General features: G+C 40.8%; 1 protein-coding gene across 1 annotated transcript in view; it reads right to left on the bottom strand.

The window, feature by feature from the left end:
- Positions 1-26,500, bottom strand: part of Pdzrn4 (PDZ domain containing ring finger 4) — a 154,625-nt gene that overhangs the window by 62,630 nt on the left and 65,495 nt on the right. The window contains exons 2-3 of the mRNA XM_057791965.1: positions 16,852-17,108; positions 14,200-14,302 (exon numbers count right to left, since the gene is read on the bottom strand). Coding sequence (XP_057647948.1) covers positions 14,200-14,302; positions 16,852-17,108 — 360 coding nt within the window. The remainder of the gene's footprint in view (positions 1-14,199; positions 14,303-16,851; positions 17,109-26,500) is intronic.

Here is a 26,500-nt window from a genome sequence, read left to right as displayed (position 1 = left end):
TGTATGTAACATACCTATTCTCAATAATAACTACTTGAAAAAATGCAAGCTTTATATAGTAAATTATTTGGTTGCTCTATACCACCATCCTTTTCATTGTCAATTGGGGTGGAATTTTGTCTTTAAAATGTGTGGTTTCCTGAACTGGAGAGATGGGTCAGCTGTTAAAGGTCACAATAACATAAAAAAAAGGTTTTAACTTTAACATAGTAAAATTATATATACAAAACAGTTATCAAGCAAGAATTATAGTTACAATAGTACATTTGGCAAATTAAGAAAAATACTCTATCATCTGTCCTATCTGTGTGTGTCTAAAGAAAAGGGGAGATGACATGGGAAGTCCTTCTGTATATGTGTTGTGTTTATTGGTTAATGAATAAAGCTGTTTGAGTCAATGGCTTAAAAGAGTAAATCCAGGCAGGAAACAGAACAGAGATGGAGCAAGAGAGTAGATGGAATTAAAAAGATGCCATGTAGCTGCTGAAGGAGAAAGATGCTGGAACTTTACCTGGTAAGTCACAACCTCGTGGTGATACATGAAATAATAGAAATGATTTAATTTAAGATGTAAGAGCTAGGTAGAAATACACATAAGCCATTGACCAAGTGGTATAATAATTAAAACAAAAAGATTAGGATAATAACTGAAAATATACAAGTCTGGTCTTTTAACTCAGGAGAGAGGAAAAAAATCAATGGCTTCTGAAAAACAAGTAGAGCTATGGAAAAGGAATGTCTCTGGGGGTGGGTCTGGGAACAATGACACAAACCACAAGCAGGGGCACAGAAGAACAGTTGAACTTGAACTCAGGCTGTTAAATGATTTTTTTGTAGCCCTCCAGCTTACAGCATGGGGCTAAGTACCAAACAGTGCCTTCTGCAGTAAATGATACTAACACCATATAGAAATACTCTGTTTTAAGTGTGTTGTCTTCAGTAACAATACTTGTCATTCAGAACATAATGATCTACACAAATGCACAGCTCAGTTCCATAAAAGTGATGACCAACTTTGTGCTATCATGGAGTATTTCTTGTTCCATGTCAAAACAGCACTGCCCAGCACTTCATCTATTCACTCCATCGTGGCCACTGACTTCCTTCTCCAGGCTCCAAGGGATCCAGAAAAGGTGTTTGTTCCATTATCACTCTGTTATCTGACAAAAGGCAGTCATGGGTTTATGAGTACACTTGTGTTATAATTTTCATGTTTAATGAAACACCCAAAAGTGATTTTAAATTTGAAGTAGAAAAACATGGTCATATTTTCCTTCATAGTTTGAAGAACAAATGATTTTCAGGAAAAAAGTGAAGACATGTAAGTATAGTAGGTTTTTTCATTATGACATTTTTATTGAAAATAGATTCTTCTGTCCCACAATCCTTCAAGAGATTTAAACATTTATTTGTTTGCTTGCAAATGTATTTAAGACTTAGTCATAGAAATCATTCTAGCATGTACTTCACACATTGGAGAAAGATACATAGTACAAGATCCCTCATGCTGAAAAGGGTCAGAAATTTAAGGAAACTCAAAGTGGGAGTACACATAATGACACACTCCAGCAAGTAGAAAAGGGTATAGCATCTAGAAGTCGAGATGCAGGGCTGCTTCAACTGTAGTTTATTACATATTTAACAGTTCAAAAAATATTTTACTCTTTGTCTTTCTATTTCTGTCCACTGTGTGGGAGATATTCTGATATAGAGAATTGATGTGGGATTCCACTCTGTATGCTGTGAATACCATTGGTTAATAAAGGACTGCTTGAGCCTATAGCAGAGCAGGGAAGAAAGAGCTAGGTGGGGAAAACTAAAGTGAATGTTGGGAGAAAGAAGGGCGGAGTAAGAGAGAAGCCATGTAGCCCCGCTGGAGACAGATGCTTGAACTTTACCCAGTAAACCACAGCCTCGTGGTGATACACAGTTTAACAGAGATGGGTTAAATTAATATGAAAGAGTTATCCAATAAAAAGCTAGAGCTAATGGACCAAGCCGTGTTTTAAAAAATATAGTTTCTGTGTGATTATTTTGGGGCTAAGCATCTGGGATCCAACAAGTGGCTTCCTCACAACAGAGAATTAAGACCAGAATAGAAGACAAGGACTATCCCAGTTAAAGGGAAATAAATATAAGTGATCAAGACCAACAGCTTGCTTAGTGAATGCCAGGCAGTGTGTGCACATATTAATAGCATCCTAAAGTGTTTTGGGTTAGGGGAAGGTGAGCACAAGAAAGGGATGGGAAGAGCATCTGTGTGCCATGGACTTTACACTTCTTAATAAAGGCTTGGATTCTTCAAAGTGGAACATTGGAAAACCCACAAAGCTGCAGCTAAAGTATATGTACCTACTTGGGGTATCTGCTTGTGAAACTGGGGGCTGTGGTGGAAATAAAATGCTACTGATGATGATCTAAAATTTGTGGTTATACAAAACCACAATGTGTCTTAATAAAGGAGGAATTAAAAATTTCACACCATTGTAAAAAATAAAATTGAAAACATACACAGAATTGTTCTTGAGACTCTATGCACAGGGGATGGCAGGAGAGTCCTCACCAGCATGGTGAGTCAGTGGCACAGTATGGCACAGTAAAATGAATACAGGGAGGAGGTAGGCTTCCTGCAAAGATGGCCCAGGCAGAACTGAGGTGCCTTCATGACGATGGAGGCGGGAAGAAATCAACACCACAGCCAACTGTCTGGCATGTGCCACTCTACCTAGAAACGTTTATTTTAAGGGCCAGAGATCTCTAAGTACCCATCTGGGAGTCTAGGCACACCAGTAAATGGTGTGTACCCAGTAACAGAGCTGTGCTGTTGAAGGACTCACTAAATAACACCAGGTAGTTAAGAAGATTAGGGAAGCAAAAACACTTATTCTGGCAGCAACCCCTGGTTTTATTTGAAACACCTACATATTTTGAAAATGTGAGCCCATTGTTATTCATACCAGGACTTTAATCAGTGATGCACTGGGAACTCTTATTTCCATATACAGCTAATATGGAAGTAGGTACATGAAACTATTATCTATAATGTTAATCCTACTAGCTACACTGATAGGAGTGTATTACTTTCATAAACTTAATATTTAATTCAGGAATCATTAAAATTTAATTGTAATGTTTTAGTTGACACAGGTTTTACACATTTTGGAGTAGCATGTAATGTTTCAACACACACATATACTGTGTAATACTTAAATAGGGTAAATTTATCTCTTTGGGTATTTCATTTCCTGTGATGAAAACATTCAAAATAGTCTCTTCTAGGTTCTTAAACTACACCACAAATGGCAGATAGAAGGGAAATAAACCACTGACTGTTAGTAAGACCACTCTCATATGTCACTGGTGAGATTGTAGCCCATACATATTTTGAAAACATTCAGAACCTGTCAGAATTCAAGATCAAAAACACGGATGACAGCTTATGCTAGAGAGGATATGGAATAAGTGGACCACTCCTCCATTGCTGGTTGGGAGTGTAAACTTGTACAGCCACTTTGGAAATCAGCATGGAGATTTCTCAGAAAATTAGGAAACAATCTACCTCAAGACCTAGCAATACTACTTTTGGGTATATACCCAAAGGATGCTCAATCATACCACAAGGACATGTGCTCAACTATGTTCATAGCAGCATTATTCGTAATAGTCAGAACCTGTAAACAACTAGATGCCCCTCAACTACTTGTATAGGCCTCAAAAGGCCAAAGGTCAGAGAGTTTGGGACTCCCTTCAAGGTTCAAAGTTATTGTGCTACCACCTTAGAGGAAGGTCCCACCTACTTGTAAATTAGAGAGTTCTGCTCTCTCAAGGCTACAGGTGTGGCTAGTTGCCAGACCTTGTGCTCCTGGAATAAGGAAGTAGTATTTTCCTACCAAACAAAAGTCTAAGAATCCAACAAATTTCCAGCTCCCTTTATGGAAATAATGTGGGATTCCACCCAGAGAGTGGTTTGTCTACAGAGTGTTTGGTCCAGAGTGTGAGTCTAGGGAGTGACCAAGACTTTCAATTGGTATGTTAATTTAGTCTTTTATCTTACTCCTAACTTTTGAGGTCAGGGCTATATTAGCAATTAGAAATTAAACTTGGGCAAATTTTCAGTACTCATGGAAATTCCCTCCTGATACTATCCTATATGTTTCTGCATTTTATTACTTTCATTTGTGTCTTTGTATTCTTTACTGTATTTCTAAATCCCCATGCCTCCATTCTGGAAAAAGGTGTTTTTGTTAGCCCCTGACAAGCACTCAGTGGTAAAAAGTAATGATATCTTGAAATTTGTAGGTGAGTGGGTAGATCTAGAAAAAAAATATTGAGTGAGGTGATCCAAACCCAGAAAGACAAATATAATATGTACTCACTCATAGTGGCCTTTAGATATAAAGCAAAGAAAAACCAGACTATAGTCCACAATTCCAGAGAACCTAAACAACAAAGAGGACCCTAAAAGAGACATATGGATCTACATAGAAAGGAGAAAAGACAAGAACTCCTGAGTAAATTGGGAGTGTGGGGATTACAAGGGAGGGTAGAAGGAGAGAGGGGAGGGAGGAAGGGGAGCAGAGAAAAATGTATGGTGCAATAAAAACAATAAAAACTAAAAAAAACCCTAAAATGGAAAACTTTCTTTTCAATATGTATTTATCTGAAGAAGTAGCTAATAATCTACACTAATATATGAATTTTAGTTCTAAAAAGCTTTGTCCCATGAAGACAATTCAAAAACACAGACAAAGGTCATAGATAAGTACCCAACATAACAGTTTGATCATAGTAGCAAGAAGGTCATTCACAGAAGAATATAGGAGGCTGTGGCTGACTCAGGTGGTCAAGTGCAGATGATAATAACAACAGTTTGTATTTGAGGCCTCTACTGGATACAAGACATTTAGTATGTTTGGTTATGGACATACCTTTTGTTTGTATAAACTACATTATATGTTATTACTTAATATATGATGAGCACTGCTCTCCAGGGAGGAAGTAAGAACTTTTATTCTCAGGCAAATCACATTGTCTTGAGGTTTCCAAATATTCATTTTAAAGACAATATAGTATGGTAGGAAAAGAAAATCCAAACTAAATTTGTTTTCTATGTTTTTTTTTAGTTAAAAATCCAAGTGCTGTATGTAAGTGGTGTTTTGTAATCCCTACAGGATATATTAACTATTGAAAATTAGCAAATGTATGTGAGTTATGCATAAATGTGCTCTGAACATAAAGCTAAAATTAGAGATACTATGGACAGAAATGATGTTTACTCCCTATTGATATGATACAATACTGGACACAGTAAGTGTACTCGTGTGAGTGACAAGCTTGCCCTATAAAAACCAATACAGTATCCTCTATACCATATGGGTTTACCTCTATACCTACAAAGGTATACACTGACATGTTGGTAATGTTAAAACGCTGTAAGAATTGAAAAGATTTGACCATGCATTTGTCTCGTGTTGCTTATAGTGGCTACAGTTGGATACTGAGAAGCAGGTACTGTCAAATGAGTCTATAGCCAAGCCTGAGTGTCCCTGAGAAGCTCACGTGTAAGACTCTGGAATTCAAGACATTAGCCCCAAGGGCCGTCTAAGAAATGGAGTTAGAGCCTGGCCCACACTGCTTGTTATTTCCCCTTTACAGATCCTATGGTGTCTGAAAGAAACACCGAGATCCTGGCACACGTGCTAAGTATTAGAGAAGGCAGTTTTCCTTTTCCCACTGTTGTGAAAGCAGAGTGTTTAAGAAGTCACTGGGAAAAATGTGTAGTAAATATTCACTTCAAACACAACCTTACACAGGTGGCCTTTAGCGTGCATGTGAGTGTCTTCAAACGCAAAGAGAATGTCAGTACCTAGATATCATTTATACACACAACATACGGGATCTTCATTTCATAACCAGACTCCTAGGGCAGTGCACATGTCCATGGTTACCTTGTTGAAGAACTAACTTGGAAGGTTCAATTTGCTTTCACTGTTTGCTTTTCAAATAAGGCTGAGTGCTGTTATAATCAGTGAGGTGAAACGTAGATTTGCTTCATGTTTGCTTTATAAAATAATATAACTCAATCAACAGCAATACTAATCTCATTCTGTAAGAGAGCTCAAAGAATTACAATAACTTTGATGACTTCTCAACCCTCATTTTATAATCATGCTCGAAGGAAGACCTTTCCTTGTTTCTAATAGGCTCTCACAATTTAGAAAAGTAATTCAAACTTAATAAACATAGGCATTAAAATTAAAAGGCTCTGACTTACTTCTGCCTGTGATATTAAAGCTGTATTATATGTGATTCTAAACCATTAGCCTTAATTAAAATTTGCCACATATGAAAATACAGCCTTATAAGGTATTGGTCAAGGAGGATATTGTCTGAATGTGAAAGATGTTATATCCAAATTTGTGCTAATAAATTACCCACATTCCAGGACTATTCAGGATAAAAGAGGGTCCTAGTGACACTGGCCCCTTGTCCTTTCTCATATGTATGAACTTGAACATCTACTTATAGTCTACTGGTGTTAAGCTGGTAGTTTCAACTGATGGTTTCACTTGAAACCATCTTTCATGTGAAAATGGTGATAAAAATTCTTCAGTTACCTTCTGGCAAAAAGCATATGCTTAATTATGTTTTTTATGATTGTTAGATTAGCTGAAGTATTGTGGAGCAAACAAAGGCTTTCACATTGTCTTTCAAATTTCTAGTCTCACTCATTCTTCTCCTTCCACTAGACTCATGGTTGTTTGAGGGACTCTTCTGGTGATGTAAAGATCTAGAAACTCAGAACCAGGACTTGGGAAATCCTGTTGTAAAGAACTAGACTCTCTTTTTCAGTACATACATGGTGGTCCATGACCATACATAACTCCAGGTTCAGGGCACTGGATAGCTCTTCTGATCTTCGAGGGCTCTTGCGCACATGTGATACACATACATGTACTCAGGTTCACACACAGAGCATAAAATAAAATAAATCAATACTGAATACAATCTTCTCTCAAGACGAAATACAGCTATGTGATGTGGGCCTGTAAAATTGTAGAACTCAAAAGTTTGAAGCAGGAGAATTAGGAATTTGAAGCTAGACTTCACATTAGCTAGACTGAGAGCCTGTCTCACAAAACAACAGACAATTATAGGTGCATATGGCTGGATCGCAGGGCAGAAAATCGAGGGCAGAAACTGAATGCAGAATGAGGCTCCGAAGCTCTGGTGGGAGAAAATGGACTTCTAAGTGAGGTGGATGTTGTGGGCTGCTTCTGACGGAATGGTGCTTGGGTCTACTTGGATCAATGATAGAGACCATCGGAAAGGGACTCTAGGGATGGATGAAGGATCCCACAAGCAAAGGCATGAAGTATGGAAAGCCCACACCTTCCTTTAAGTACTGTTGGCCTAAGGGTCTGTGTTTCCCAGGCCTACAGAGGCAGGATCGTGATAGGGTTCACAGAATACTTAGTCTCAGATAGATTTGAAGCAAATTTGGGGGTGTTTTGTTTAATATGGTGAATGGCCAACAATCAAGCAGAAGAACACATAAGTCATATTTGTCTGACATTTTGCGATGACTGCAGAGACAAAGAACTCACCATCAGAGGCAGAGCCTCTCTAGAGACAGAATACTGTTCAGGACCAAAGAACTGTAGTTGAAGGAAGGAGAAATTGTGTTAAAAAGGTTTAATATATGACATCACTGGACCAGTCTTCAGGATTTAGGCTGACATAATTGGTGGGTATAGAAGGCCATTAACGGGAACCCCCTAAGAGCCAACTCCGTATGGACACACAAACATATTACCTTTAATGTCCAAGTAATAAAAGTGTGTTCACTCTTCATCTAGATCAGGGTTCAAATCAGAATTGTCCATAGCCTAACTCCGACTAAGGGATTTTTCTAAATATTGATTTTGCTGTCTTAGGTGGTGGACTAAATCTATTTTGTATATTTTACAGCTGTGAAAGGTGACTGGCAGGTGGAAAGAAAGAGGTTGCTGACATACAACCTCCAGTCAACTAATAGTTCTGAGCATTGAATCCTTCATGCTTTCTACCTTGTAATCACTCTGCTCTCAATCCGCTGGAACACATAGAAAATTCTCCTTATGGCCTCTGGATTCATGGTACTTCAGATCTAAATCGGCTCCTCTCATCACTGGCTTTCGAACTCTTGGACAGGAGGTCCTCAGTATTATCCTCGGACTTCCGCATGGGCACTGGCCTGCTCTTTGTTTTGCTATTTCCCTCATGTTGAATGGGCACACTCGTGCGCTGGTTATGAAGGAGGCAGACTGGTAGGTTAAAGAACATGCCACATTTGGGCTGGGGAGATGGCTCAGTGTTTAGAGTGATTGCTATACAAGTGGGGAGACTAGAATTCAGATCCCCAGAACCCAGAAAATGTCAGATGGGCATCGTTACCCATCTATATTCCCAGCACATGGAAGGTGGAGATAGGAGATCCCTGGAGCCAGACTGGCTCTAGCTGTATCACAGGCTTTGAGTTCAACTGAGAGACCTTGCCTCAAATAATAAAACAGAGAATAACCAATGACTCACAAGGGCGCTTCAAGCTACTACATAGGTACATACACTTGCATGCACATGCAACCCCACACATGTTCCATGAATGTCAAAAATTCACACACACATATGTATACATGGGAAGAAATTGAAATTTATACCAAGTATGAGTTTTATAACTTTATATATTTATAATTAATGTAGATAACAGCTGTATTTTTTATTTTAAGTGTATTTTTTATTTTATTTATACCCTTTTTGTCCCCTCCTTACAAATACTTACTGGATCGGAACTGATACTAGTGTCAAAACAAATGAACAAAAAAAACAGCATCTGCTGGAAAGGGAGAGAACATTTTTGTCACTGCATGGTGGTCCCAGCTTCCTTTAAATCCCCTTGGACAGACAGAAGAGCGGGAAAAGGGTCTGAACTCCTCATAAGCTGCTCTGTACAGACAGCTTTGGGCTTCCAGAATCCTGTTATCCACCATCCAATATTTACCGAGGCCGCACTAAGAGACAGACGAAGTTCTGTTTCCACCTAGAAAAGCATTTAGTGCTCTACGCGGTACACGGGGGAGATTTTTCTCTGAGGCAACTGTGTGAATAAGCCATTCAGAAGCATGACTGGTACCTAGTAAATGCTAATCCTGGTGTGTGTGTGTGTGTGTGTGTGTGTTTAAGGAAATTCTGCATAACTGTTATTTAACTGTGAGAGAAATATGATAGCCTTAAATTTTCACAAATATTCTGCATATACCCAGCACCAAGAATGGCATCTTGCAAAATGACACCCAGAACAAGGGTTTCCTTTTGCTTTGTATAAGTCTTGCCAAGGGAAGAAAATTCATATGCTAAATGCTTATTCTTAGTTGTGCTTCACCCTACAGTTAACATGTACATAGACATTTGGCCTCTCCTTTCCTTTCCACTTTTAATCCCAGTTCAAATGAATTTCAAAATCCCTCATGATTCCATCCTATTATGACCACAGGGAGAGTACTTAACTCAGACGTGTGTATATTACTTCTCCTTGATCTTGCAAGGTGGGGAGCATACAGGGTTTCAGTTAGCATAGCTCGATTATAACCACCTGAAGGTCCAAACTGCTGGTTAAATTTTTCCTTGTATTCTAACGAGATGTGTTATATTACTAAATTTAGTTATTTCTGACTCTTCCACCAGCCTGGACTTTTGAGATTTAATGGCAAATCCTACAAAAATCAAAACACATCGGAAGAACAACAAAAACCAGCTCCCTCGGAGGAGGCAGAGGCAAACATATCTTGCTTAGGAGTTCGATGGGGAATGGTATATTTCTAGGAGGCTTTCCCTTTAAATTATTTCTGGTGGATGCTGGATTTTGGTCCTGCTTCTGACTTGCTGAGGGCTATTTATGATTTATGTCAACCTTGGCTGGCTCTAGGAGGAAAAATGAACAGTGAGAATAAAGAAGTCTAATCCTCGGTGGTCCCCTGACAGGGAGCACCCTAGCTCTTAAGAGATAGGTACAATGTTTATATTCGATATTTTTCCTTTTTCCCCTTAAAAATTAAAATTAAAACCATATATCTTTTTTAATTAGAGAACAAGTGCCATCATTTTTTAGAGAGAAATGTCAAGCCGTGAATCTTTTCGTGGAGACTGGTCCTCTGAGATGTTCTGAAGCACAGTGGGGGAATTTTAAAAGCAGTCAAATATTTTTTCTTGGGGAAAGCAGTGATAGGTCATGGTGAGGAGTGGGTGCCATTAACGTTTTCTAGAGATCCCTAATACACCAGAGTCACCATAATGTTGCCACATGATCTAAAACATCCCTGAAGAAACAGTCACTGTCCTCCTGGCTCTAAGGGAAGCTGGTAATCTACCCATTTTAATCATCTGCATGTTTAAAATATTCTACATGTGCATTCATAAAATAGTTAGACAAGTTCTGTTCTATTGGGTCAATAATTCATGTACTTATATCTTTCTATACGTACATAATCATCTCTGGGTCTGAGCCCTAAGTTGGTCTCTAAAAACTTGACTGGATCCTTGCATGGTCTGCGTTGGGGCAAGCAGCAGTCGCAGAACGCAGTCTGTAGCACGGGGATGCTGCTGCTATGCTCCTCTCAGCAGTGTGTGTCTGTAGGCTTCGTCCAGCCTTGTGTTTTTAAAGTCAGAAAAAAAATTACTACACAGGACACTGTTAGATGACAAGGTAAGACATGGGTACACAGAGATGTAGACACAGCCTCAGGGCTGCTTGGGTGTCAGCCTTACAAACTGTGCGCTGCCCCATTTCCAACATTATGCAGGTAGAAGTCACGTCTCCCTCTCTACTGGTTTCCCTGCTGACTCCTTTGTTCTTCCCCTGCCATGCCCACCCCACTGCGAGAGTGCTATGGCAGGAGTCAGCATGTGGCCCTTTTCTGCTCCAGCAACTCCACCTCCAAGGTAAAGGCCAAGGCCACTCCAGACACCTCATTGCCTCACCTCCTCCCAGTCAGGTGTGGCCTTCAGCTGGAGCAATGACCTCATTATCTTCCCGTTTCTTAAGCACCCTACCCTATGTCTTGTGGTGGTTTGAGAGAGAAATGCTCCCTGTGGTCTTGGTTTGGGCATTTGAATGCCTAGTCTCCAGCTGATGCCACTGTTTGGGGAGGCTTAGGATGTGTGGCCTTGCTGCAAGAAGTGTGTCACTCGGGGCGGGCTTTGAGAGTTTAAGGAATTTTGTCACTCCCAGACCATTCTGTTCTCAGCTTCCAGCCTACAGTTTAGGAGGTGAGAATAGACAACCACCCTTTACTCTAGCCGCCATGACCTCACTCCACCAGCAGGGGCTCTTATCCCTTTGTATTTATACACTCTAGCAAGCCCTGTCTTTTCTAAGTTGCCTTGGTCATGGTATTTTTTTCATGACAATATAAAAGCAGCTAATACAAGGCTGCTTGGGCCTTTGATTTGCATTTCCTTCTTTCTGGAAAGTTCCTCCCACGTGACTCCATCTCTCCATTTCCCTGGGTAACTCATGAGAAAAAAGAATTGTCTGATCACTATGATAAGGCAGGAACAACCTGCCCTGATCCCATGATTTTTCCTCCTCAGTGACCCACTCTTCTGGTTCTTCGCTCCTGATCTCCCCCTTCACTAGAATGCACGTTCCTGGTCCACGTCTCTTCTTTAGAAATGAAGCTACATGGGGATAGGAAGACAGGACCATTACCAAGTTTATCCTTTGCTGTGCTGAGCACCTTGGTACAAACAAATGTGTGTAAGTACATAAAAGTGTATATGTGTGTGTGTGGACTTCCTGCCTTTTAGACTACCAGGGTGATATGTATGTCCGTTTAGAAAGAAAAGGACCAACGCTCTCTCATTCTGAGTTGGAGTCTCCTCTTTGACCACAGGATCTGTCTCCTGTACTTGGCAAATGCTGCTCATTCCTGATGCTCACATCATTTTACTCTTGGATGTACAGGGTGATGATGAAAACCCAGAGGAATTTAGTTCATCTCAGTCACAGAAACACCCCACTAGTCAGCTGTCAGGTCCAACAGTAACTGTGCAAAAGATGAAGACAGGGTCAGCATTTTTAGGTCTCTCCTCTGCAAGTTGTGTTCAGGACAGTCTCTGCTGATGGCAGTGGCTGGACTAAATCTTATAATCAACTTGATGTGTCACAGGGGCTGCTGTGAGCCACTCCTGTGTGTTACCATAGCAAACTGAAGAGATCTGGGTAGAACAATTGTTTTCTATTAAATTAGGAGACATCCTTCAGGCATTTGCTTGTGTCTCCTCCTGACCATTAACGATGTGTGGTGTTCTCATATATGTGTGTTTTCATAGCTGAAGACTGTCATAGAAAATGTTTGGATTCCCTTTTTAAATTCATAAGAATATTCTTGGTGTGTTTGCTCTGTTTTACCTTTTTGAGACAGGGTTTCTCTGTGTAGCCCTGGCTATTCTGGAACTCACTATGTAGACCAGGATGGCCTTGAACCCAGACACCTGCCTGCTTCTGCCTCCCAAATTCTTGGATTAAAGGTGTGTTGCACCATCACCAAGCACGAGAACATTCTTTATTGCTATCATTCAGAAAGGTACATTTAGCAACAAAAATCACAGTAGGCAGCAAAATAATGATGGTGTGATTAGTTGAGATTACAGACTATGGAGAGCTTATCTGAACATTTAACAATGTCACTGTCTTGATGGTGGCATCCTACTAATACTGACTAAAATGAGGGTATGGTTCAGCCCCAGTATGCCCTACAGAATTGGAAGAAAATCTGCCTGCACTATGGTATTTCAATGAGATGTTGATTAATTAACAGATTTTTTTTTCTGTTAACACGCTTCGCTTCCTCCCAGGTCTACCTAAAGCATTGGTCTTATTTTTATAAAGCTATAAGACACAAACTCAATAAAAAGTTGAAGTCATGTAGGTTATTCCAACTCTTAAACCAAATATACGTCAACTGAAAAAGAATTTATGCTAAATTATTTGAATAGGTGAGTCAATTTTGTCACTTTTGATGATTAGATAAAATGTAATGGCTATCTTAGCGTGTGTCTATATGTGAACAAGTTTCTAAAATGGTTTTTAAGGGACAGCAGGAGATAAAAATTTAACACAAACAGCAATGACAAAAGTCAGATACTAGGTGTTGGTGCTCATCTCTGCAAAGCCCAGGTGCAGGAAAGTAATGACTTCCATAACCGCTGCTGATGACTTTTGCGGAGGGAAAATTTCAAATAAACGCCTGTTTGCTTTGGGTGAGCTTCGCTGAGTCGGCCTTATTTGATTTCAGATCCTCCTCAGGGAAGAGATTTCAGGATTTCCTGCTTGTAAGATGGAACGAACACTTTGCTGAACTTGTATGACATCATCTGGGCGGTAAAGGGCAGCTAATCGTGGGTGCTTTGCCTGTTTGCCAGCCTCTCCTCGTTCTTAATCTACTGCATTTCCAAATGTCAAAGTACGCTAAAGCCGAGATTTATAGGCTGCAGAAGTGAAGAAATGCCAAGAGAAGCCCTCTAGCTTTTGTGATACGTGTTAGCAATCCTTAGATGGGCTTTGCAAAGTGTCACAAGCTGCACATGGACGGCCTAATGATCCACGTAAGGATGCTTAACGGCCTAAGCAGGGCTGAACAGAGTCTGTCTCTGTTCCTAATGCAGTCATGAAACCGCCCTTCCTATTCACACCGGAATCACAACACAGAGAACATAGGTTTGAGAAAGGAAATATAATGAAATTAAATTAAATACATTTAACCAATTAATACCAGACTACACAAGGAAAATAACAATTTCCTTTTTAAACTCCAAAAAGTCACTTATGCTAAAAAGGGTAAATGTAGCTGTCATAAAAAAACCTACCCACCCACAATTGTGGGTATGTATTGCATATATATATATATATATATATATATATATATATATATATATATAAAATAAAGTTGTAAGCCAATTGTTTTCAAGCTGATACCACTACACAAACATTCTACAATATACTTAAAATACTACAGATAAATAACTAATGTCAAGCTATTTGAAAGACATTATTCTAGGCATACAGTAGACATGCTCTTTCTGAGGCTAAACGAATTTCTTTGTTATGCCAAACCCCTCAACCGCAGCGTATTAAAGAAACATGAAAGAAGATGTTCTTACCTCATACTCGAAGTCTTCTGCTCTTTCTGCCTCAGCCGGCAAGCTGGGGACGTACTCATTGTCTTCATAAAATCCATGCTCCATAGGATGGAGAGAGTGACAGCTGCGGGGAAGGCAGTGGCAAGGTAGCTATGGATCCCAAGGATTGCCTCCATGATTAAAATGGAGTTTGGAATGTCACCTTAGCCTTTCCAGCTCTGGAGTAAGATCTGCTTATGGCTAAAGTGATTCTGTCTTCAATTGAAGCCCTTGCTTTTCTTTCTCCCCATTGGTAAAGCCCATCAATGCCCTATTTCTGAAGGCTAGGGGGAAGGCTCTGGACTCTAGTTCCATTTTGCAAAGACAACAATGTGAATTTTCCCATGGTTCGTGGTGCTTCATGGACCATCTGACTTGCTTCCATTGCCCTGCACGTGACAACCCCTGCATAGGCATGTTGCATTTAAAATTGCTGCCTATGATGGTACAAGGCCACAGGTCCAATCTGGATGTTTATTGGCATTTTCAAAAGCACACGTTTTTCAGATGATAAAATATACCCACATTGCTGTCTGTTTCTCAGGACTCTACCTCACGTTCTCTCTCATGGCCCAACCCTTGCCTTTGATAAAAGGCATGAGCACAAATAATAAATGCATTCCTAGTGACAGCTTTCTGCTATTGTAGACATTGTCCAGTAGGTTCAATTAGCATATACTAGCTCTGCTTTGTCTAAATGGTGAGTCCTTTGTTGATGTCCTCTTACAGGGTCGGATTAAATTCTCACCTGCATCTTCTTACTACGTCTATGGCTGCTGCTCGGCTAAAGCTAAGCGATGTGAGACCAGGCAGCAATAGCGGTACAAGGGAGCATCCTGACTGCTTGTCTATTGGGTGGATACATCCCCCTTGCTCTGCAAACAAGGAGAAGGTGACAGCTCTTTTTCTGGGGCATTGATGTGTTCCCTTTGCTCTTCAGCTGGTAAGAAGGGAATGCTGCCATAAGGAAGACCTTAGTCATTTCACAAACATTTCCTGAGTGCCCACCAGATGCCAGGCTCTGGGCCAAGGGCTGGAAACATGCTCATGCACAGAATCTAATTCTTGCCTTAATGAATGAGGAAGACAGCAGAGTGGCAATTTTAATATAAGGAAATAATTAAAAGAAAAATATGGATACTGCGGGGTCACACGGTGAGGACAGAGATGTTGCAGCAAAGTGGAGAGCTACAGGACCTGGGGGAAGTATCTGTCCATGCCACTTAAGGGATGCCAGTCTCTACCCAGAGCAGAAGTCAGACTCTGGAACTTCCTCGCTGTGTGGTCTTAGCCAAGCACCTTCACACGTGTCTCCTCGCCTTCAACATGGGGAAGGTAATAATACAGGCATTCTGACCCAAGGCTGCCACAAGGACTCAATAGAGCAGTGATGTAAAACACTTGGAATATTACCTGAAACGTGTTCAAGTCAGGTAATAAAAGCTAACTCTCTACTCATTCAAGAAAGCATGAATTTCATTTGCTTGTTTATTGTTCATTCTCGCTGCAGAATAGAAATACAAGGGGCTACTGACTTTACAGCTGTCCACAGTTTCTTTTTTCGTACCTGGTACAAAAGTTACTGAATATGTAGTGGGGGGATGAAGACAGACAGACACACAGACACACACACCACAGGCTGTACCCTCTTGCAAGCTCAAGTCTCGAGACAGTTTCAAAAACTTGCTTGGACATTAGAATTGCCTCGGAGAATGTTTGAAAAATCGTTGTTGCTCAAGTCCACTCTAAAATGCCTTAATTAATTGGCTAGAGGCAAGACTGGGGCTCCTACGAGTGTTCCTTAGGGTTCCCAGGCGAGCCCGCTGTGTGCCCGTGACTCACTGAAACAGGCAATGGAAGTAGCTAATAGGCTGGGACCAGGCACACTAAAGTGGGTGTTTTACAAACTAGAAGCTGGGATAGAGAAAGCAGTGAAAATGCAGCCTGAAGGGACCATTGCTCTTAGGAAGCAACTCTGGGCAATGTGTGAAAATTACTTAACACAGAGAACACAAAAACCAGACAGGTGACATTATTTAAATAAAACACCCTGCCTTTAAATTTTATAAAATTGGGAGGAAAATTCCTTTAATTGCTCCTTATTTCAGAGTGTTGTGTTTATTTACTCTGTGAAAAGCAAGACTCCTTGTTTGCATCTCAATACATCTGGTAATTGGTTTCTTTGGAGAATTGTAGTTGAATTAAATCAATTTCCTGGATTCTTTCGTAAAGAAAGGAAAAGCGAGGGAGAGAGAGGTGACCCACGGAGGAGAACTTAGTGCCAGCATGTCACTTTCCCCTGAGCCTTAATGAGGCTTTCTGGCAGCTTTGGTGAGAAAAGTTATTTTCCTGACTCTACTCTGAGCCTTGAGGGGTAGAGAGAGCAAGGCTAGGGAAGCAGAGCTGGGCTTCTCACTGTGCCTCGGGAAGTCTGATTCCAGAGTGCAGCTAACTGTGTGACCAGGGAGGAGAGCAGCAAGGATAGCTGAGAACTAATTGAGAGCATACACGCAGTGGGGAGATATTTCCAAACAGAGCTGGGAGTCTGTCCCCGGCTCTTTCTAATGCCTGCTTTAGACGGCAAATGACCAACAAACAAGGTGTTAGGAGGAGGAGAGAAAGAGAGATAGATACCTGTCTGAAAGCAGAAATGGACAGGTGTCTGGCACTGGAGGAGTAAGGGGTCGAAGCTTGGCCAGGGCCATGATGTGTTCAAACGTGATGTCCGTCTGTGTGCTGGCATTCATGAGCTGGACTTCTGGGACCATGCCATACGTCGGTCGGCTGAGGGGAGTCCGTCTTAACACCTGCACCACGATGGGCTCCTTGGCGTTTCGAAAAGCTTCCACTGCCTCTTCATGGGTGGCCTTTGACAGATCCTTGCCATTGACCTATGAAGAACACAAGGGCAATGCACGTCTTACAGAATAGAAGGCTTCCAGGACAGATCGACCAGCACTCATATGAATTGTTTGAAAGATTATTTAATCAGACATCAACATTTGCTGAACTATCTGCCAACATAAGGAATCAACAAACTGGGAAGAAAAAATCCACTTTCCCACTTTTACAGTTTTATGAAGAATCTGGAGTTGATTAATAAAATCAGAATGGTTAATAATGTTTTAATGGTTTAATACTACATCAGAAAATGAAAAGTTTTTACGTTGGTCCAAATCTTCAGCTTGGTAGAAACAGTACATATATAAGCATACAACACTTAAAAAAATACCAATCTTTTGTGATATTTTTAGTAGTTAACTTAAAACCATCTGAAATTTACTTCTTCAGGATATTGTACAATTTTATTATATTCATGCTATTCAAGACCATGTTCTTGAACACATGCATCATATAAAACCATCACAATTCAGTATGGCCCATCAACATCATGGAGAAGACTATGAACGTGCAGAATCCCTGAATCTATGTCAGACCTGCTGAGGCCGAGTTAGCATTTTGATAAGATCCAAGATGACTCGGACATGCTTGAAATGAACACTATTCTAAATCCCTTAGAGAGAGGATGCCACACCCCTTCAGCATCCTCACCCCCTGCCCTGCACCTAACTCATCAAGGTAGCTTCAGACATAAAAGATGAGGGAAGTTGCCATCCCTTCTCCCTTATTATCTGCCAACAGTGACAGACCTTTCCCATTTCGTGGGTCTCTTCCTTACCCGTCTTCTAAAGGCCAGCGATGTCCCCAGTGTTTGTAGAATCCAAACTTTCTGCACAGTTCTCCTCTTTCCCAGACTGTTCTTAAATGGTGTCACACTATTGCCCTCAAATAGGTCCTGATAACATAACCTGTCAGGGAAGGGTCTTCTAATAAATATCTCTAGACTGCAGAACTATGTGAAATTAATCAACCTTGGCTTTTGCAAATATGAAGAGATATTTAGCAGCAACATAATGCCCCAAACATTCTAAATGGGGTCAATCAGACATCTATCTCAGCCACTGGTTTGTTGGTGAAGCAGTGGTATCTGCCATGAGCTGACGAACTCTTAAAGAGCCCCGAGAGTCTAACGAGGGAAGGAAGTCATGTTGGCTGTGTAACAATTGCTTACATTCAAATGAGCACATTCTCTCTCTCCCCGAGTAGACAAAGAAAGTGTGTCTGCTCAGAGCAAGTGTGGGGTAATGGGTTGATGATACGGTGCTAGGTGAAGGCATCATGTCATATTGAGACAAGTTTAATGACCTAGGAGAGCTAATTTGCTCAACGGACCCTGAAAGAGTTAATGTTCCCTCAAAAAATGAGCAATTAAGTTTCCACACCAGCAAAACGCGTCCCAGTTCCATTGTTGGATCACTGGGGATACTCAGATGGCGACCTGATTGGCATTTAGTGAAATGCACACATTCACCAGCCCACACATTCACATTCTGATTCTTGTCTCTGTGCACTGAACTTGGAGAAAGATCCCACGATTTCACTGACAGCAGCTTGGCATGTTTAACTTGGTCATGTAGATATAGGACACCTAGGTAAACAGCTGTTTATTCCTCGAGCTTGTTCTGGGTGACTGTGCTCCAGGGTTAAAACTGCCACCATCTCCCTGAGGATAGGCAGAGAATCGTAAACAGAGGCCAGAATGCAGGAGTACAACCCCAGTTCTGTGATGAACATTGTCATCCTCCATGTCACCCAGTATGGCCAATATTTATGAGTTTCAGACTATGAGAATGAGCAAGCAGCAATGACAAGCTTCCAGGGTCAGAACGGAGGTGAGAATTGCCGACTCATTTCCCCAAATCTTTTATCCTTAAATTTAGTGCACTTTTTCTTGCTGTGTTCTACTCTACTTCTCTCTGAAGGAACTCCTAGTGTCTTCCTACTGATTTACCCTCTTCTGGAACTGTGTTGCTATATTACCTTTCTGACAGTCTGTCATCAAAAGCAACCTCTTCCTGTCAGTGACAGGGTAAGGTACTACACCCCTTGGAAGGCGCTTCAAGCAATGTCTAAGGAAAGGGGAAATATGTCGCCAGGTTTGCCTCAGTCACACACTAGAATCTACTGGTGCATAAAGTGTGTCTGCCAGCAAGCAATAGACAGACAATGCCATTAATCTAGTGTTTCCCTGAGGGGGCTCGATGTCTTGACTGGGTTAACCTAATTTTTATGTTCAGCATTCATGTTTGTTTTAGTGACCTTCAAGGCAAAAACAACTTTAAATATCGAGTTTCCAGATTCTGTGGAGTGTGCCACGTAAGGTAGGAGAGTAGGAACCCTGCTGCTGAACCTTGTGAAAGGAAACAGATTTAAAACACACTAAGCTTTTGCTCTGCAGAAAGGTGTCTATAGATGGCTGACTGAAGCTAGTGGAAGTGTCTGCAGAGAAACAGGCAGGAAGACTGAAGAGCGGAGCTCTGCTGGAAGCCCACTCCAACTGGTACCACATCAACCTGCCTAGAAGCTGCCCTATAGAGAGAATAAAATAAAGAGGGAAATAAAGCTGTTCCTCATATATTCTAGATCTACAGAACCAGAGGAGATGGCGGTAGAAGCCAGGGGTCCCAGGGAGTTACCAGTACCACACAAAGCCTGCTAGAGACAAAAGGATCTGAGAAGCTCACCCTTCAACTCACGACAGCTCTACCAGCACATCTCTTGATTTCTTATGCTTTTCTACTTAATTTCCACCCTTGCATACATGTGTCGTGATGGTTTTGTTCTTGTTTGTGTATTTCTTGCGGTTTTGAGACCATTGTCTGTGATTCTCCACCCAGTTCACGCTGACCATTCTTTAGTACACTTTCCAGCTCATCTCATAAACCCCCATTCCTATGTCCTTCTTTTCTGTTGTTTTCTAGTCCTTGCATCCTTCCCTTTCACTTCCCATTGGTGATCTACCACACAGTATCCCAACTTTCCCCTCCCTGCTACTTCACAAAGTTGACCCAAGATTTAATTCTTCTCCTTATCCACTCTACTTTCCCCACACTTCTAATCGTATTAACTAAAATCTGAATATACTCCATGTTCTCCCTGGTTAGTTAGCTTCCCACAGTTACTGAGGTCAAGGGGGCCATTGTTATTGATTGACTAGTATATTTGAATAGTAGTGACGTTACCTGGGATTGCTCTCCCACTTAATATAGTACTTAGGGGATAAGCCAGAGCTTGCACCAGGTACCCTGAGCTCCTGGACTGAGGAACTATTTTCTGAACAACACATTCAAGTCTATTACACCCAAGTATTATTTTACAATTGCAAATACCTCACTGAAATAAATGTAGTTAATAAAAACTAAACCAAGCAATGAAATAACATGTGTAACCCCCCCCAAAAAAAATCCTAACAAAGTATAACTTCTATTAAAAAAAAGCTATTAGTGTGACTAGAAGAAGGCCCAGAGAACTCAAAATAGTGATTACAAGAATGTTCAAAGAGACTAACAAAGAGCCTAATGGAATAAGAAAAGGCTATGGATGATATGAAAGAGGAATTCAACAAAAAGAGAAATACTTGAGAAAATTGAATTTGAAATGCTGGCAAAAAAAAAAAAGCACAGTGAGTCAAATTTAAAAAAAAAAAACCTTCCAAAATCTCATTAACAGAATACATTATAGAGAAAACAGATTATTGGAGCTTGAACGGTGAAGGAGGAACTGAAGCAATCTAACCAGGACAAAAATATGATGATGATGATGATGATGATGATAATAATAATGATACTAAAAGTAATAATAATAATAATAAGTCCCCATATAATAATAAGCATTCCCATATACAAGTAACACTCTGAAAATAACAAATCTGAGTTTATTAGTCATAGAAGTATAATCTTGTTTTAAAGGCATAGAAGACATTTTAAAAAGAATCATAAGAGAACATTTCCCAGAGTGAACAAAAGAGGTGCCAAACCAAATATAGGAGACTTTTAGGAAACAAACAAGAAAAACCACAACAATCTTCTACCATTCTATGATATAGGCTTCCAGAGCTCTGGTGGATGACATGTGTATGGGCAGCATATGGACTCAGTGAGGAAAAATAGAGGAGAAGGCATAAAGTCATGAAGGAGATATGTAATGGGGATTCCAGAAAGTTGGATGGTGGCAAGGGGAAGTAGATATGATAAAAATACACCTCATGCATGTATAAAACTCTCTAAAAATAAATATTATATTAAAAATGAGTTTCCATAATCATTCCTTGTGTACCTATGCGTTAAGGTTAATTTTGACTATTTCAGTCTGTATAATAAAATCTGCAGAAATGTAAAAGTCACTGAAAAGCATTTTGGCATGCAAAAATACCCACTAGTTCTCATGACAACATTCCGGTATACCAATAACATTAACATTTATGCAGAAGATCATTTGCTGTTTAGTCTATGACCTGTACACTTATTCATTCGCAATCGTGGCATTTATATGCAAATTTAATTCTTTGCTCTAAGGACAGTCAAATATAATCTTTCAAAAGGACAGTCAAAGTAATCTCAAATATCTTACTTCCCTATTGGGCAGTGCTCTTTTCTGTCAGCTACCATATGGCTGACCTCTATTTTCATAAGCCATTTAATATCTCTCCAAGTAAGGAGGTCTCTGACCTTTAAAGGCTCTGATGCCCCATGTGCGCTCCTAGAAAATGTGGCCACTACTAATACTAAACAGTTTTTCACTTCACTTGAAGTTCATCAACATATTGTTAGCCTTCCAAAAGGTCACCATTTTATAAATTATGGCTTTCACAACAGAAAAAAAATAGATTAATTAGGATTTTTTTTCTGGCAGTTTGCCTTGCTCCGTTATCTGCAGGTAGGGCTAGAGGAAACAATATCGGAAGAATATCCACCCTTCTGTGAGAAAACTGTGCAGCAAATTAATAAACAATTGGTTATAAGAACCAGATTTTCAAGTAGTGAAATTTTGAACCATCAGGGGTTTGGTGTTTCATGGGTCCTGCCCTTATGATTCTGGTACTTCATTGTCGTGCCTGCCTTCCCCTTCCCTTCCAGATCCTTCTATGGTTCAGTCTTCAACATGATTTTGTATGGACAATGCACAGGGCTTTTTTTGCTTTGTAATTTAGGACAGGAAGTAAAGAAGCTCTCTAGAAAAGGTACCTACCTGAGTAGGATGCTAACCCTGATTCTCAGTGTCAACAAGGTAATCTTTCATAGCTAGAAATAGGAAAGCTGACTTGGGGAAAAACAAAAAGGCGCAGAGAGGCTAAGAAGCAGAGCTGCTGGAAAGCTGTGATGTTAAATCTGCCAACTCATGGGCCAGAGCTTGAAGTCTTCATGCGAAGGAGTTTCTTGAGGGGTTACAGGTGGACTCAATCATCCTGTAGGAAAGGGGACTTCGGTGAAGGGATTTTGACATGGAATGAGTGAGAAATCAAGCGCCGTAAAGAAAATTGTACAAATGCATGTCACTATAATAACTGGAAATTGGTAAGGGCATCTCAAGCTTGCTACAGTTCTGACTCAATGAAGCAATTACAGCGCAACTGCAAACATCTGCTTAGTTGACATTGGGAGCAGGTCAGCCATCTCAGAGGGCGAGGACCTGTGACCTGGAAGGTTATGTAAGCCACTTGACTCAAGGTAAGTGGGAAAGCAGACATGTTGTGACCATACAAGGTACCAGATAGACCAAGGCAAAGAAAAGGAACGGAGAGGCCAAGCATAAGTTCCAGGACAAATAGAGGCATGGGGCTATCCTCATGCACACAAAATAAGAGAACTGGGCTATCCTCAGGCAGACTAGATGGTTGGACAGGGAGATGCTCATGCAGATTAAATACGGCAGAGGGCTATCCCCAGGTGGGCTAGATTCTGGCAAAGGGCTATGCTCATACAGACTAAATAGTGGGGATGTGCTCATGAAGACTAAATTGGGGGCTGGATGCAAGTGAAGATTCTTAACTGAATCAAGTGTGCGCTCTGATCACCCAATGAACACATATGATGGGACACGATGTCTGATTGCATGAAGTTCTTCCCCCAATCAGTTCTGCGTTGAAAAATAGTTCTGCGATTATATATCTGAGTGATGGCTTGTGATAAACACATAGAAGTTTTTTGATGTATGGAAAATAGGTGTCGTGTTTTCTAAAGTAATTACTTTTTCATAATATTGGTGGTTCAGTTTTAAGTGGATAAAAATTCACTTTTCAGCAGTCGGTGCCAACGATGTGTGAATTCATTTGTTGTGGCAGATGGACTAATTAATCCCTAGCAACCTGTGAACGTAAGTAAAGAAGGCAGCTTTTCATATGTAAACCATATTATGGTAATGTTTGACAACGCTTCTGTTTGATGGGATCATCTACACTTTTGGAAGCACTGAACAAACCGGTCACTCATTCTGCCACTTCCCAGGGGCCAAGTGTCTCCACTTGGATACAAGCTGCTTCTCTTTAATTCTTTTCCCTCCACACCCAACCACATTCACAAGTCTCTTGATACCAAGAAAACAACTGGCTCCCTATTTTTGAGTTCAAAGAAGTCACCAATGAGTGATCAGTTCTAGAATTAGCTATCTGGGACTGATGAGGGTTTCAACTCCCCCATGCCTCTTAAGAAAAATATAGGTTTCTAAGCATCTATATCTTCCAAGAGAGAATAAATGTAAGAGTATTTAATAAGCTGCACGTGGTGGCAAACTGCTTGATGCCCGCACTTGGAAGGCCGAGGCAGGTGGCTCTCTGTAAGTTTGAGACAAACCTGGTCTATGTAACAAGTTCCAAGACAGCCAGGGCTTCATACGGAGACCCTGTCTCAAAATTAAAAAAAAATCCTAAAAATGGGAAGTATAGATACCAGTGATTCTGTACTGCTATGACCCAATTTCAGATTGAAAATATGAATGGCTGGAGTGTTATAATTCTGCCTGGACATAATGCTTCACCTGCTTTGCTTGACTTTAAGTTTTTATAAAAAAAATATCAGTGAGAAAACAACTTCTGCTGGGTAGGTATATATTCATTATTCATGTAATTAGTATGTAAAACCATAGACCACATTGATCTCCACATCCTTTGTGTTCCGTGTCCTCCACAGACAGGCCAGTGGTCATATTTTGGGAGGATTATACAGCAAATATCCATCTGACAAAATGAGCAAGTTCACTCAGAGGTGGGCCTTTAAGCTTCTTTTGTCCTGTCTGGACAATGACGGAGAGGTGGCTTCATTTTCTTCTGTATGAGTCTGCTGTACATTCCTTGGAGCTCTGAAACTCCCAGGAATTAGGTACATGGTTGGCCCAGAGAATGCAAATTCCTGGCATTGGACCCTCCTGTTCTGTCCACTGATTTACAGTTCTGTGCAGAAAAGAGTAATGGTGTTGTGTGCACAGATTCTCTGTCTAGTCAGCTGATGCAGGCCTCTTGTATGTCTGTGTGTGTGTTGCATGCTCTGGACTTGTATCATGCCCCGTAAAGACCATTGCTTAGGTTATAACGTGACATTTTTGCATCCTCTCCTGCTAAGTGCTTTGTATGGTACTATGGTGGTTTAAAGAGGAATGATCCCCATAGGGTCATATATTTGAATGCTTGGTCATTAGGGAGTGGTGCCACTTGAAAGGGATTAGGAGGTGTGGCCTTATTGGAGGAGGCGTGGCCTTTGGAGTAGGTGTGGCCTTGTTGGAGGAAGTGTGTCACAGGGCATGGGTTTTGGGGTTGCAGAAGTCCAAGTCAGACCCAGTGGCACTCTTTTTTCTTGTTGCCTGTCAATCCTGATGTAGAACTCTCTGCTGCTTCTCTAGCGTCATGTCTGCCTGTGTGCTGCCATGCTTCCTGCCATGATGAGAAATGACTTAAACCTCCAGAACTGTGAGCCAGCTCCTATTAAATGCTTACCTTTGTAAGAGTTTCCATAGTCATGGTGTCTCCTCACATCAATAGAACACTGACTAAGACAGACAGCATACACATTACAACTAACGAACTTGGTTAGGTTAAAATTATTTATATATGTGATCCTGTTGAAGACTTTCAGCAATCTAGCGAGGCTTTCACAAAATTATGACTCAGGAGGCTGAATCAGGAAGGTTATCAGGTTCTAGTGTGGCTTATGCTACCTAGTAATACCCGGTCTTGAAATCCCCCAATGGGGGTCACAACACCATACAATGGTCCAGCTTGCTGCTCTGCGATCTACCCATGCTCTGATAGAATTTCTCAGACATAAGCAATGCTCACTTTTCCTTTCCTTTTCAGATGTAAAGAATCCGCCGTGATCTTTTCAAAACTGTCCCTGAACCAATTCATAAGCATGTTTAGAAAACTTCTTGGTGCTGCGCCTTTCACAAATGCTAGTTCCTCTATTGCCTTACCTTTGAATCAATCTTTCTTCTGTCCTTTTTTTACCCAGTTGCTGAGTTCAATGCAGCCACTTTGGGATTTAACACATTCTGAATCCTTTCTGATGCCTCTGCAAGCATCCCAAGTCCTCTATGTGGCTTGCTCACCAATGATAAGGAGACATTCTTTTCCCCGTGTGGCTTTCAGGTTGCCAACGCATGCAATGTTTTGCTCACATCCCTGGCTCACCTTCCAGGTCTACACATAAGAAAGACTTTTGTCTGACCAACTCCCGTTCCTTCTCCGTGTTTGTCTCATAATAGGGATCTCACGATAAAAATGGATTATGCTTTCCAAGTTGTAAGTAGATACTAAAAGAACTCACAACACAAAGCCAAATACATCCCACAACCTATGTGTTAACTAGATTAAATCTTTTCCCACAGTGTAATATATACTAAAGCACCGTGGTATATCCCGTAATCAAGTACAGGCATCCTTTATCAATTAAAAATCAAACAGATAGAGACTTCCCTTTATTGCTCTTCCCTAGACTTTTTTCTCTCTTTTGACAACCATCTCTTCATTTTCCCCTACCGTTGAATCTTCTTCCACTTAATTATTTGTGCCTTGTGGTTCTGTCCAGAACTCTGATCAATATGAGTAGCCCCTGTGGACCGGCCATAGTGGCACAACTTGCGGCATCGGCACTTCAGAAGCTGAGGCCTAAGCACGATTATGACTTTGTGTGTCCAACTGGGGTTACACAATGAGACTTTGTCAAAAAAAAAAAAAAAACCAAGAAACAAATGAACAAACAAAGAATTTGTGCTTTGGAAGATTCCTAATTTAAACAATAGCAACAACAACAACAAAAAGGCAGAGAAAGCTGCAGTGTGTATCTATGTGACTTAACCCCGCTGTTAAAATTACTTATGGCTGGCTGGGCAGTGGTGGCTCACACCTTTAATTCCAGCACTCGAGAGGCAGAGGCAGTTGGCTCTCCCTGAGTTC

This window comes from Chionomys nivalis, chromosome 17 (assembly GCF_950005125.1).
Source record: "Chionomys nivalis chromosome 17, mChiNiv1.1, whole genome shotgun sequence".
NCBI lineage: Eukaryota > Metazoa > Chordata > Mammalia > Rodentia > Cricetidae > Chionomys > Chionomys nivalis.
The sequence above is the reverse complement of the archived record's forward strand: the minus strand, read 5'-3'. Positions and strand labels throughout refer to the sequence as shown.